This window comes from Polypterus senegalus, chromosome 15 (genome assembly GCF_016835505.1).
Source record: "Polypterus senegalus isolate Bchr_013 chromosome 15, ASM1683550v1, whole genome shotgun sequence".
Classification (NCBI taxonomy): domain Eukaryota; kingdom Metazoa; phylum Chordata; class Cladistia; order Polypteriformes; family Polypteridae; genus Polypterus; species Polypterus senegalus.
Genome location: NC_053168.1, coordinates 71,547,787 through 71,562,673, shown reverse-complemented (window position 1 = coordinate 71,562,673; position 14,887 = coordinate 71,547,787). Strand labels below are relative to the sequence as shown.

General features: G+C 37.9%; 1 protein-coding gene across 1 annotated transcript in view; it reads left to right on the top strand.

The window, feature by feature from the left end:
* The window catches only part of dus3l (dihydrouridine synthase 3-like (S. cerevisiae)), a 67,507-nt gene that overhangs the window by 2,879 nt on the left and 49,741 nt on the right, over positions 1-14,887 (top strand). The window contains exons 2-4 of the mRNA XM_039737408.1: positions 909-1,006; positions 11,247-11,541; positions 13,016-13,624. Coding sequence (XP_039593342.1) covers positions 915-1,006; positions 11,247-11,541; positions 13,016-13,624 — 996 coding nt within the window. The 5' untranslated portion in view covers positions 909-914. The remainder of the gene's footprint in view (positions 1-908; positions 1,007-11,246; positions 11,542-13,015; positions 13,625-14,887) is intronic.

The window sequence follows — 14,887 nt, the reverse complement described above, 5'->3', positions numbered from 1 at the left end:
AATCTTTGCGTACCGCTGGTTTGACTTTGCCAACCAGGATCCTGAGCTGTTTCGTTGTGGGATGGGTGCAGCAATGTTCTGTACCTAACCTGACTGACCTGAAGCATGGACACCCCATCCAGGGTTGGGCCAAATACAGCCAGGATAGGCTTCCTGATCCTGAACTAGATAAAGCTGGCTTAAGGATGTTATATAAATAATTGAATTAAAATAATTTTGTTTAACCTTTATTGTACTGGCTACTGTACCAGACCACAGTCATAAAAAGCTAAATCAACACACAATTGGATGTTTCCCAAATGACAAGCTAAATGTAGGAATAGGAGACAATGTTTAAATTATGGCTTTGTTAGAAATTTACAAAAAAGCTTTCTTTAATACAGGCATGTGGCGTTACGTACCAAAGTGCCACTTTAATTAGTAAGGTATTTTTATGCTAAATATCAAAAGTAAAATTCTTGTTCTTGTTTTACAAAGCACTTGCTAGGTTAAACACTGAAAGCAAAATTTTAGCTGAAACCTACAAGAAATTTGCAGAGGTGTAAATGTAAATAATTGCAGTATAGGCAACTTAAATATTTTGCACAATGTTTCTAAGCAGCAGACAAAAAAAAACAAAAAATCAGAATTTTGCCCTTTGCATGTCCTTGGTTGTTTGTATGGATAGAAAGATTGTGTAAAGGTTATTTGTTACTTTCATGAAACAATGGTTATTTTTGTGCTAAATATTGTACCAAAATAAAATCGAGAGCAGCACATTAAGATAAAAAGTGACTAGCAAATACCAATTTTTAACAGTGAACAAAATTCTTACAAGATTATCTTGTTCTTGCAGATCTCTGGGATAACTTGGGTACAGATGCATACAGTATACTGTTTTTGTTTTATCATTTTCTTATGCTTTACAGGGAAGTATGGAGGGAGAGGAAAAAAATCATCTGGACACTAACATCAGTAATGCTAAACAACCTGATACTGACCGAGGAGTTGCCCCCATCAAAATTCAGTAAGTTGCATTTAGTCTCATTTAGTGTATATTTAGAAGTTGTACATATGGTGTAATATGACTCTGATAGTTCATGATTTTTGGAAAGTTTTTTTCTGTCATTTCTAGTTTTGTCCTGTTTTGCTGTTTTATCACAGCATTTGGCTTATTCATTTAAGCCTACATTTATAAGACATAGGCTGGTAGAGTGGGTGGGCATCTAACAGATATTTTTAGCTAACTGTTTTCTGGTTAAACTACATACTGGTGTTTTGAAATGGTTAATGTTACATTAGAATTATTTAGTAGAGTTATATTTTATTGGCAAGTGTGTAGAGATTGTAAAGGAACACATTCATGCATATTGGAATACTTAATTAAAATGTGTTCTTTTGTGTTGGCCAAAAAATAAATGGGTATTGTGGTTATTTTAAATGGGTATGAATATCAACCCGTTTGGCACTGTGGAAGTATCATGGCTTCGAGATAGAGATTGTTTTTCTTTTATAGCAAAAAGAACATGTTTTGAATTTACAATAGTATCCTGGTGAAGGGAGCTGATGATGTATTCATTGTAGTTGTAAGATTGTACTGAGCTTTTAGTGGAAATGAGTGTACTGCTTTATCTTCTTCCATATCTTTCTATCCTCTGCATCTTGTTCTATTACTCTCGTCACCTGCATGTCCTCTCTCGCCACATCCATAAACCTTCTCTTAGGCCTTCCTGTTTTTCTCTTCCCTGGCAGCTCTATCCTTAGCATCCTTCTCCCAATATACCCAGCATCTCTCCTCTGCACATGCCCAAACCAACGCAGTCTCGACTCTTTGACTTTGTCTCCCAACCGTTCAACTTGAGCTGACCCTCTAATGTACTCATTTCTAATCCTATCCATCCTTGTCACACCCAGTACAAATCATAGCATCTTTAACTCTTCCACCTCCAGCTCTGTCTTCTGCTTTCTGATCAGTGCCACTGTCACCAACCCATATAACATAGCTGGTCTCACTACTGTCCTGTAGACCTTCCCTTTCACTCTTGCTGATACCTGTCTGTCACAGATTACTCCTGATACTCTTCTCCACCCATTTCATCCTGCCTGCACTTCCTTTTTCACCTCTCTCCTCCAATCCCTATTACTCTGTACTGTTGATCCCAAGTATTTAAACTCATCCACCTTCACCTACTCTACTTGTTGCATCCTCACCATTCCACTGACCTCCCCCTCATTTACACACATGTATTCTTTCTTCTTCTTACTGACCTTCACTCCTCTCCTCTCCAGAGCATATCTCCACCTCTCCAGGGTCTCCTCAACCTGCTCCCTACTATTGCTACATATCACAATGTCATCAGCAAACACAATATTCCTCGGGAACTCCTGTCTAATCTCGTCTGTCAACCTGTCCATCACCATTGCAAATAAGAAAGGGCTCAGAGCCAACAACAACATTTATTTATATAGCACATTTTCATACAAACAGTAGCTCAAAGTGCTTTACATAATAAAGAATAGAAAAATAAAAGACACAATAAGAAAACAAAATAAGTCAACATTAATTAACATAGAATAAGTAAGGTCCAATGGCCAGGGGGGATAGAGAAAACAAATTAAAAAACTCCAGACGGCTGGCGAAAAAAATAAAATCTGTAGGGATTCCAGACCATGAGACCGCCCAGTCCCCTCTGGGCAAAAGCGGATCCCTGATGTAATCCCACCTCCACCTTGAATGCATCTGTCACTTCTACCGCAGACCACACCACGGTCACACTTCCCTCGTACATATCCAGTACAACTTTTACATACTTCTTTGCCACTCCCGACTTCCTCATACAATACCACAACTCCTCTCGATGCACCCTGTCATATGCTTTCTCCAGGTCCACAAAGACGCAATGCAACACCTTCTGGTCTTCTCTGTACTTCTCCATCAACACCCTCAGAGCAAACATCGCATCTATGGTGCTCTTTTTGGCATGAAACCATACTGCTGCTCACTAATCATCACCTCACTTCTTAACCTAGCTTCCACTACTCTTTCCCATAACTTCATGCTGTGGCTCATCAGTTTTATCCCCCTGTAGTTACAACAGTCCTGCACACCCCCCTTATTCTTAAATATCAGCAGCACCAGTACACTACTTCTCTACTCCTCAGGTGTCCTCTTACTTTCCAAGATTCCATTAAACAATCTGGTTAAAAACTCCACTGTCATCTCTCCTAAACACCTCCATACTTGCACAGGTATGTCATCTGGACCAACGGCCTTTCCATTTTTCATCCTCTTCATAGCTGTCCTTACTTCCTCCTTGCTAATCCGTTCCACTTTTTAATTCACTATGTTCTCTTCATTCATCAGCCTCTCAAAGTATTCTTTCCATCTGCTCAACACTCTCCTCGTTTATGAGTACATTTACATCTTTATCCTTTATTACCCTAACCTGCTGCACATTTTTCCCAGCTTGGTCCCTCTGTCTAGCCAATTGGTACAGGTCCTTTTCTCCATCCTTAGCGTCCAACCTCTCATACAACTCAATCATACGCCTTTTTTTAGCCTCTGCCACCTCTCTCTTTGCCTTGCGCCTTATCTCCTTGTACTCTTGTCTACTTTCTGCATCTTACTATCCCACTTCTTCTTTGCCATCCTCTTCCTCTGTATACTCTCCTGTATTTCTTCATTCCACCACCAGATTTCCTTTTCCTCCTTCCTCTTGTCTAGATGTCATGCCAAGCACCCTTCATGCTGTCACCCTTGCTACATCTGCTGTAGTTTCCCAACTGTCTGGTAACTCTTCACTACCACCCAGTGCCTGTCTCGCCTTCTCCATAAAGTCAACCTTGCAGTCTTCCTTTTTCAACTTCCACCAGTTGATCCTTGGCTCTGCCCTCACTCTCTTCCTCTTCTTGATCTCCAGCGTCATCCTACCATTCTATGCTGCTTAACTACACTTTCCCCTGCCACCACTTTGCAGTCTATAATCTCTTTCAGATTGACTCTTCTGCATAGGATGCAATCTACCTGTGTGAATCTTCCTTCACTCTTGTACGTAACCCCATGTTCCTCCCTTTCCTTAAAATACATATTCACCACAGCCATGCCCATCCTTTTGGCAAAATCCACTATCCTCTGACCTTCATTCCTCTCCTGGACACCATACCTACCCATCACCTCCTCATCTCCTCAGTTCCCTTCACCAACATGTCCATTGAAATCCGTTCCAGTCACCACTTTCTGTCCCTTGGGTACACTGTTCATCACTTCATCCAACTCACTCCAAAAATCTTCTTTCTCATCCATTGCACACCCAACTTGTGGGGCATATGCACTAACAACATTCATCATCACACCTCCAATTTCCAGCTTCATAATCCTTACTCTGCCTGACACTCTTTTCACCTCCAAAACACTCTTGACATACTGTTCCTTCAGAATAACCCCTACCTAATTTCTCCTCCTGTCCACACCATGATAGAACCATTTGAATCCACCTCCGATCCACCTGGCCTTGCTCCCCTTCCATTTAGTCTCTTGCATGCACAATATATCAACCTTCCTTCTCTCCATCATATCTGCTAACTCTCTCCCCTTACCAGTCATACTGCCAACATTCAAATTTCCTACCCTCAGTTCCACTCTCTTTACATTCCTCCTGCCTCCGGACACATCTTCCCCCTCTGCTTCTTCTTCAGCCAACAGTAGCCAAATTTCCGCCAGCAGTGTTGACTAACAGTACTGGTGGCGGTCGTTGTTAACCCAGTGCTCGACCGATCCGCTATGTGCAGTGCATCCGGAAAGTATTCACAGAGCATCACTTTTTCCACATTTTGTTGTTACGTTACTGCCTTATTCCAAAATGGATTAAATTCATTTTTTCCTCAGAATTCTACACACAACACCCCATAATGACAACGTGAAAAAAGTTTACTTGAGGTTTTTGCAAATTTATTAAAAATAAAAAAAACTGAGACATCTAATGTACATAAGTATTCACAGCCTTTGCTCAATACTTTGTCAGTGCACCTTTGGCAGCAATTACAGCCTCAAGTCTTTTTGAATATGATGCCACAAGCTTGGCACACCTATCCTTGGCCAGTTTCGCCCATTCCTCTTTGCAGCACCTCTCAAGCTCCATCAGGTTGGATTGGAAGCGTTGGTGCACAGCCATTTTAAGATCTCTCCAGAGATGTTCAATCAGATTCAAGTCTGGGCTCTGGCTGGGCCACTCAAGGACATTCACAGAGTTGTCCTGAAGCCATTCCTTTGATATCTTGGCTGTGTGCTTAGGGTTGTTGTCCTGCTTAAAGATGAACCGTCGCCCCAGTCTGAGATCAAGAGCGCTCTGGAGCATGTTTTCATCCAGGATGTCTCTGTACATTGCTGCAGTCATCTTTCCCTTTATCCTGACTAGTCTCCCAATTCCTGAATGGTGTTCATTGTAGGGATGGTATTGACCTGGTGATGAGCGGTGCCTGGTTCCTCTAAACGTGACGCCTGGCATTCACACCAAAGAGTTCAATCTTTGTCTCATCAGACCAGAGAATTGTTTCTCATGGTCTGAGCGTCCTTCAGGTGCCTTTTGGCAAACTCCAGGCGGGCTGCCATGTGCCTTTTACTAAGGCAGGGGTCCCCAACTCCAGTCCTGGAGGGCCTCGGTGGCTGCAGGTTTTCATTCTAACCCTTTTCTTAATTAGTGCACAGGTTTTGCTGCTAATTAACTTCTTTTGAATCAATTTCAATTGACGTTTTTTTACGATTTTTTTCCCCTGAATTTCTTCATTGTTCCTCTGAATTGTTTCATTTCTTTCTTTAAACAGAAGTGAAATGTGAAGTGAGTGAGCCAACTAAAACCAACTAAGTCAGGGCCTCAAACACCAACCAATTTCACACCAACCAGTTGCTTAATTAGGTCCGGGTTCTTGTTGTTAATTAAACCCGTTCAATTCCATGGCTTGTTGCTGTTCTCATTATGCAAAGGCATACATTTCTGAAATTGTTCATTTTCTTTTTTCTAAGAGCACTGTTAAAATGTTTTGGGGACCTGAGCAGATCAACATCCATGAGACCTTCATCTTTCTTTATTTTCAGATATTGTATGATGGACACACTTTGTTGCTCATGTTTTAGTTCATTTTGTATCTCATTATTGTTTGGCAACTAATTAAGGAAAAAGAAATAAGAGGTCTAATTCTTCGAGAGCAAGTTGATTAAAATGAATTCAAAAGAAGTTAATTATGAGCAAAAACAGGTCACTAATTAAGAAAAAGGGTTAAAATGAAAACCTGCAGCCTCTGGGGCCCTCCAGGACCGGAGTTGGGGACCCCTGTACTAAGGAGTGGCTTCCGTCTGGCCACTGTACCATACAGGCCTGATTGGTGGATTGCTGCTGAGATGGTTGTCCTTCTGGAAGGTTCTCCTCTCTCCACAGAGGATCTCTGGAGCTCTGACAGAGTGACCATCGGGTTCTTGGTCACCTCCCTGACTAAGGCCCTACTCTCCCGATCGCTCAGTTTAGATGGCTGGCCAGCTCTAGGAAGAGTCCTGGTGGTTTCGAACTTCTGCAGGCCACTGTGCTCATTGGGACCTTCAAAGCAGCAGAATGTTTTCTGTAACCTTCCCCAGATTTGTGCCTAGAGACAATCTTGTCTCCGAGGTCTACAGACAATGCCTTTGATTTCATGCTTGGTTTGTGCTCTGACATGAACTATCAACAGTGGGACCTTTATATAGACAGGTGTGTGCCTTTCCAAATCCTGTCCAATCAGCTGAATTTACCATAGGTGGACTCCAATTAAGCTGCAGAAACATCTCAAGGATGATCAGGGGGAAACAGGATGCACCTGAGCTCAATTTTGAGCTTCATGGCAAAGGCTGTGAATACTTCTGTACATGTGCTTTCTCAATTTTTTTATTTTTAATAAATTTGCAAAAATCTCATGTAAACTTTTTTCACGTTGTCATTATGGGGTGTTGTGTGTAGAATTCTGAGGAAAAAATGAATTGAATACATTTTTGAATAAGGCTATAACATAACAAAATGTGGAAAAAGTGTGTGAATATTTTCCGGATGCACTGTAAATTTGTATGGTTGTCCACATATTGATTTGGCAAAAGTTTTACACCGGATGCCTTTCCTGACTTAACCCTCCCCATCTACCAGGGCTTGGGACCAGCACGAAGAAACATACTGGTTTGTGCATCCCCTGTGGCTGGGTTGAGTGCAGTGCTTTATACATTGCTGGGAAAGGTGGAAATGTTTAATACCACTTTACAAAAAAAGATAAAGCTGTTATTTAAAATTTTATTTTTAAATAAATGACTAAAGAGTTTGTTATACTTGCGTGAAAGCACATATAAAGGGTCAAGATCATTTTGGTCTCAAAAAGCAGACTAATATCTATATTTTAGGGTTAACATCTGAATTGAAAGGGTTTATTAAATTTCTTTACTGTTTTAATTGTTGGATACACTGCAGTCATGAAAATTAAACAAAGTATTTTTTGCTTCCTTTTATTACAACAGGCCTAAGGGAGCCTCCCCATGTGCATTTTCCAGTTCACTATGGCAAGACTGAAGGAATATGGAATTGCTTGATCCTCTACACGCTAGAATAATTTTGTATAACATAGCTATAAAATACATCAGTATTAGAGTCACTAAAAAAAGTTATATGATCTCATCATCTCCATGGTAAATTTTGGTTAAACAAAAGAATACAGAACATTTCTTGTACAGACTCTACAGCGGGGTCTCAAACTCCGGTACTGGAACACTACTGTGGCTGCATTCTAAACCATTTCTACTTAATTAGTGACCGCTTTTTGCATCTGATAAAATGAAGGGAAAAGAAGTTAAATTGATCTTTTAAGATTTAGCCCTCTAAATTGCTCAATCTTATCTTTAAACGACATCCAAACAAAAATGATATGTGAAGTGAGCCAACAGATGAGCAGGGGGTATTCCATGAATATTTGAAACGGTGACTTAGCTGAGGATTCCTTGCTTTTCAATTGAGGCTTAGTTACTTCTACAGACATCAAGTGTTTCTCATTAACTCAAGGCGGGAATCGGCAATCCTCAATTATGCACACACTCGTGAGGTTTGTACAGCCATGTGAAACGACTGTCGATAACAGGGTTATGTGAAGCTTAGAGGATCGTGCAAAATCTGTACATTGAGTACCTGTGACTTTAAATCGTGAAACTGTTGCGAAGTATGATGTGTTATAGGATATCCATGAAAAGTAAAGTTTTATTTAATTGTCATAAAATAGAACACAACACTGATTAGTGGTATTCATTTCAGCATTTGATCAAGAAATACTAGTTAATCAATAATAACACATATGTATCTGCTGTTAAGAAAGTTAGAGAGGTTGGGAGGGAAGCCAGATCAATGCCTAAGTACATTATGGTTCTGAATTTGTTGTTTTGCATAATTAAATATTGATGTCATTATTCACGTTTAAAAATGTAAACATTAATTTGTGAACTCCATACATGAAACTCATAATACAAGTATTCAGTAGCAGGAATTTTTTTTCTGAGATTTTGTTGCTAATTGAGTGGCAATTTTGTTAAATCCAAATCTACAAAATTATGCTAAGCCTCACTCTTCGCCTGGTATAGACCAGGCTAAGAAACAATGCTTCATTGCCTCAGTTATCAAGTGTGACTTGCTCCAATTGTCTTTGATGAAATTAAAACGGCTCTGGCAAGCTTGGAATCTCCATTTAAACAAAGCTTACATGCGAAGTGCGCTTCGTGGAATACCACCCATTTATGTCAGTGCCTCAAACTCCAACTAATTTCACTTCAGCCAGTTTTTAAATTAAAATCCAATCCATACTGTTAATGTAACCCATAGTTTAATTCCATGGCTTGTTGGTGCTCTCATTCTGAAACAGCAGATATTTTCAAAACTGACGATAATCTTTTTATTTTTTCCCTAAGAGCACTGTCAGAATATTTTGTTGACCTGAGTAGATCAACATTACTGAGACCTTCAACTTTTAATTTTTTCTGATATTGTTTGACAGATACAATTGCTGGTCAAATGGTGGCTTGCTTTTCTTAATATTCTTTATTTACGTAATTGATCCTGTTAAGAATTACACATGTGGGGGCGACACGGTGGCAAAGCTGCCTCGCTGTAGTTAGTCATCTCACTGGTGTTCCCTGTCTGGTGTTTGATTTTTTTCCTGTTGGCTTTCCACTGTGTGCTTCAGTTTCCTTCCAAGGACATGCAGGGTTTAGGATTTGGTGATGCTAAAATGACAGTAGTGTATGTGTGTGCATGTATTCACTTTGCAATGAGCTGATTCCCCATCCAGGGATTGTTACTGCCTCGTGCCCGATGCAATCTGGATTGGGCCCATCCCTGGATTGTTGGATGTAATCATTAAATGTCCTTCCTTTTCAGAGATATTGTGCCAAGGTGTCCTGGGAATTCAATGGATGTTTCGGGCAATTCACAACACGGCAAAGCCGAACATTGTTTTCCTACCGTGATAATATCTCGCACTGCCACCTGGTGGAATCCTCCAGGTTTACATAAAGTACGAGCCCAAATACAAACAGTATGCTGCTTGCATAGCAGCAGCATCTGCAGACGTATAGAAAAGTATAAACCCAACCCAAGGGAACTGGCTGTAAAGTTTGGAATATCTCAGTCAAACTTCACTAAATCATGCATGCTGTGCCAGAAGCCAATAACCAATTGGCAAGGCACTATATCTAGTTTTCATATGGTGTGGGTGCACATACCTAAAAGACAAAATGGGCTAGCATTTTCACTGGTGTTTGGTTATTCCTTCCTGAGGAATGTGATTGATTTAGATGTATTAAATAATATAGTAAAATAATTCACTTAATATTTTTCTATATAATTGTCGAATAATGTGAGGTAAAGGTGGCGCCAGATATAATTTGAAAACATTTATTCCATTTTACATTTGATATCTTATTTTTAAAACGTTAGACTTACTGTATACTTTTATTCAATGCAGATTATTGGTAATCAGTTTTTACTTTTTATCCTCCTGTTTTCTTTTGAGTGGTGTGCTACTTGCATTAGGGTACTTCTTTAAGAATATGTAGACTTTGCAAAATTAGAATACCTCTTTTCACAGTAGGGCTACAACAAAAAATGTTTTAATTGATTAGTTTGTCAATTATTTTATTCATCTTTTTTAATCAAATCCAACTTTTGTGCAAACGTAGAACAATTTTATTTACAAATGTTCAAGTAATAAAATCCATTCAATGCTTACATTCATAACAAAAGTACAAGTATCATCTAAAATTACATTTTTCAAAAAACTGCAAGGCAGAAGAGTCAACAGAAGTTGCTTGAAATGTGTTTTATTTATCCTCTAGAAGGCAGCAAAACAATGCAATAAACTGGGCATCAAAGTATTTCAAGGCTACTTTTTTTTAAGAGTTACCTTGATAAAGAAATTTTCAATATTGAGTATGATTCAGATTTTGCACTGACATATGAGGATTATGAGCTGCCAGAAGAAACAGGAAAAAGTGATAATGAGAGTGTGTCTGAATTTTTCTCATTATTCACATTTTATGGATGTGGTGAGAGAGGACATGAAAGTGATGGGTGTAACAGAACAAGATAAAGAGGACAGAAAGATATGGAAGAAGATGATCTGCTGTGACAACCCCTAACTGGAGCAGCTGAAAGAAGGAAGATTCACATTACTATGATTTGTTTTCTTTTAAGCTGCTCCCACATCACACTTGTGTTCCTGTACCGAGTGAGCTTATTTGGATTTCTTACCATATACCATATAAAACTGAAATGAGTCCACACTTTGAGTGCTTTTGTCTTTAAACCTCTACCACATTTACATCCTCCGTATCGACAATATTTTATTAACGTTAGCGTTTGTCATTGAAGGGAGATATATATATATTTTCTGTTCATGAAGCATAAGTGAAAGTTAAAATTTCATGGATAAAGAGTTAACATGACAAAACATTTACAGATAAACATGATGGATTTTGTGGTTAATTATCTCTTTCAGCATTCTTTGTAACTCATTCATTAACATTAGGTGATCTAAATTTAGTTCCAAGTTTCAGCTGCGGCCTTTTTTTTTTTTGAGAAGTTGTAGTAATTTGAGACTTTGGGGAAAAATGAATGCTGGTGCACTTCCATTAACCTTTTTTTAGATATGATTTGTGAATACAAGAATTTTTTTTTTTTTTTGATCCATACTATTCTGAGTTGATGTCTGTTTATTTTCAGGTTTGTCACAACAAAAGAAAAATTCCATGAGTTCATAGATTGTCCTGGTAAACATTCAGATAAAAGTGTGGAAAATGAGTCGGTAACTAATCAAGACTTCTCCATACATGAAACAGATGAACCAGAGTGCAAAAGAATAAAACTGGATGAAGGTCAGGAAGGCAATCTAAAAAGTAAAGGTGATGATAAGGTGAAAGATAATCAGAAAAAGAAACTAAGGGGACAAAACAAATCTAGGCCCCATGTGAAACCCAACAGCTATGATGACAAAAAACTTTGCCCATCTGTGACACAGGTACAAAAATTACCCATCACTTTTTTAGTTTTCAGTTCAGTATTCAAATTTGTTACTAAGGTGTGTTTGTTATACAGGTTGAGTTCACATGTTGAAAAATCTCTTTAAAGGGGCTACTATTTGTGTTGAATACAACACCCAGTTGCTGTCTGTGTGGAGTAGGGCTCTCAGATTATATAAAAATTACAGTTCGAATACTTTTATTTAAAATAAGTAAATATTTGCATATATTCAAATGTAAGTTAAAAGTATTAAATGCTACTACATTTACATTTTGTATGTTAATGTGCCTTTGTATGTTTTAAAATTATTATTTTTGCTTGTGGTGCCCCTGCAAAGCATGTAGTGCTTCTGACTCATGCATCGACGCAGCATCCTTGTGAAAAACATAGCCCTTTACAAAAATGGGATTTTCTCTGCATGAAAACTGATATGATGAAAGGGTAGAGTGAAACCAGGACATTTCACATACCTATAAATGCTGTTTAAATTTTGTAATTCTAAAGATGTTCTACTGATAAAAGTCACAAATAGGGCAGTTATTTCCCATTATGTTTAATGAGAAAGCAAACCATTGTTTGTTTTCTGCAGTGATTGCTTACAGTTTTAATCCCCAGCAAATTGGGGATATTGGGTTAGAGAGTGAAACAAATCAGGATAAGGACCAAAACAATACTTTTAGAGAGCTGAAGGAGTGTTTTAAAAGCAGTTGTTAGTGTAGTAGAAAAATCTTTCACTTTTATAAATGATGAATCAAACTAACATTTTATATATAAAAAAAAAACGCTTCTCGCAGAAGAGATGTGCAAAATACAGAAGTATTGCGGCATAGAGTGTCTGGAACAACACAATGCCAAAATTAGTGTAAAGAAATATAAAGGACCATTCTTGTACAATCGAATGTCGGCGGTTACCTTCGAATAAGAATTTTTTTTTTCTTTCCCAGGTAGATTCAAATTATATTTGATCTGACAGCCCGGGTGTGGAGTGTCGTGTTCTCTGAGTTTATATGGCATTTCACACATATAAAAGATGAGCCTATTAATTGTTAATTACATATAGGCCGTGTGTGAATTTGGGTGTGTGCATTAGTGCTCTCAACAATGGACTAATAAGTAAGTTCTTCTTTTGATTCTGATCCTGATGCCGATGGAGTAGGTTCTGTCCACCTTGACTTTGAACTGGGTCATCGGTGTTTGAAAATGTTATTTGTAGCCTAATGAAAAATTTGCTACTGGTGTGTGGTCAGATTCCTATTTGTCATTTAAAAATGGCATGTTACTTAGGATTTGGGGAGTTACCTGAATGATGGTGACTGCTGCATTATTCTTTTTGTGTAGTTTAAAGATTGAGGAAACGCACAGCCGTTTAAGCAAAAACTAATGACCTAAGTGGCTGTCTGTTAGTACAATAAGCTTTATTATTAAACTATGTTGCTAATGCTGTTTCTTTCTTATGTTTTTTTCCTTCTCAGGAATGCCAAAAGAAATGCTTCTTTGGAGAAAAATGCAAATTTCTTCATGATATTCCTACATACCTGTCTTTAAAGCCAGCAGATGTGGGAGAGCATTGCTATCTCTTTGAGACTTTTGGAAAATGCCAGTATGGTATTACTTGCAGGTTTGCAAAAGCTCACATTGGTGAGAACTTCCAAAACTTGTTTAATGAAGAGTTAGTGAAAAAATGGCAAGGGCAAGTGATGGTGAAAAATACCTTGAGCAAAGAGCTTCAGCAGTCCTTGCGCAAAAGAAAATTCAGTTTTAAGGAATCCGAGAAATACCTAAAACAGATAAGTAAGTATAATAAGCAACATAAAAAAGGAAATGGAGAGACTCTTGAACAATGTGAAACTGTCAACAAGGTGGAAGCATGTTCAGAAGCTCAGATTGATGATTCAAATATGGTGAAACCGACTGGCAGTGACTGTGAAACAAACCGTGGACATTTCACTATTGTACCCCCAGAGGCTCAAACGCCAGATTTGCCTTCTCAAGATACTTCTGGGAAAGTTCCCTGCATGAAAACACATGGTGCTGTTACTGATGAAGACATTATAAAGCTTAGACCCTGTGAAAAGAAACAAGTGAGTGTGAATTTCAGCTGAATTTGATAATAACAGTATATTAGACTTAATATTTTCCTCATAGAGTGACATAACAAAGTACTAATTAGTATTACTTTTCATAGCAGCAGCTAAATGAAAAATCATTGTTAAAATGAGAAAAAATATAATACCATCATCTGAAAAAAACTATAATTTAAACCCAGATTTACACAGTACTGAGTTTTGAGGAAAACCTGTGTAACTTGCTATCGTGCTGTATCTTAAAGGGAAAATACTGTTTATCCTTTCTGACAGTGACTATTCAGATATGCAAATCTATCTGCTGGCTTTGGACATTCATATTTAAAGGATAAGATCGGTATTTTCAAGTCAAGGTGATTTCTTCACAAATGTGGTATATATGCATTTGGCATGTGAAATTTTGTTCTGAAGTTTAGTATTATCTATAGATTTTAAAAAGTACATAGCCTTTCCTACCATTTTATAATGCCAGGCAAAGGGTCCAACCGGAAAAAAAACACTTACTGAATATGTCCATTTTTAAAGCCAAAAAAGGTATTGAGCATTGATCCATGTCTTGAGAATACACACACATTGTAAAATAGCCTATACATGTTGTTTTTGAACAAAATAAGAAAAAAGTGAACAGTATTTTGAGATTTGGCCAATTTTTTAATTAAAGACTGGCTGTGCTCTCTACCTCAGTGTTCATCTTCCTCCACAAAAATCTTTCATGGTTTCCTCTTGAATGACAAAATCACACTAATTTATTCCTTGTATTTATGTGAGAACTCTTCCTATGAAGGCCACTGCTATCACACAAACGATTAGGAAGCATATAGTTACCTCAAGGAAAGTAGTGCCAGAAATACGGAATATCATTTCCAAATAACCTTTTTTTTGTTTTTGTTACAAACAGAAATGTAGAAGGCATGCTTCCCTATATCAAATTCTTTACTGCTTCAAAGTGGATATATTTGGTAAGTTTTTAAGCTCACCAACACCCCCCAGAGACCTTTTTCCCCAATGACTTCCATTATAAAACATCAGGATATGCTATGCATTTTTTTTTTCTCTTTTCAAATTTATCGAAAATACTTAACAGATTTGTGTGGCTAATGCATACATACCATGTTTATGAAGTTGCAAAATACTGACGCTATCCTTTAACAAACAAAACTGCAATGCTAAAATGTTAAAGGTCAGCTAGTTCATGATTGCACATCTAAATAATCAAATAAAAAAATTTCTAAGATGACAAATAAAACACATTTGCTACTT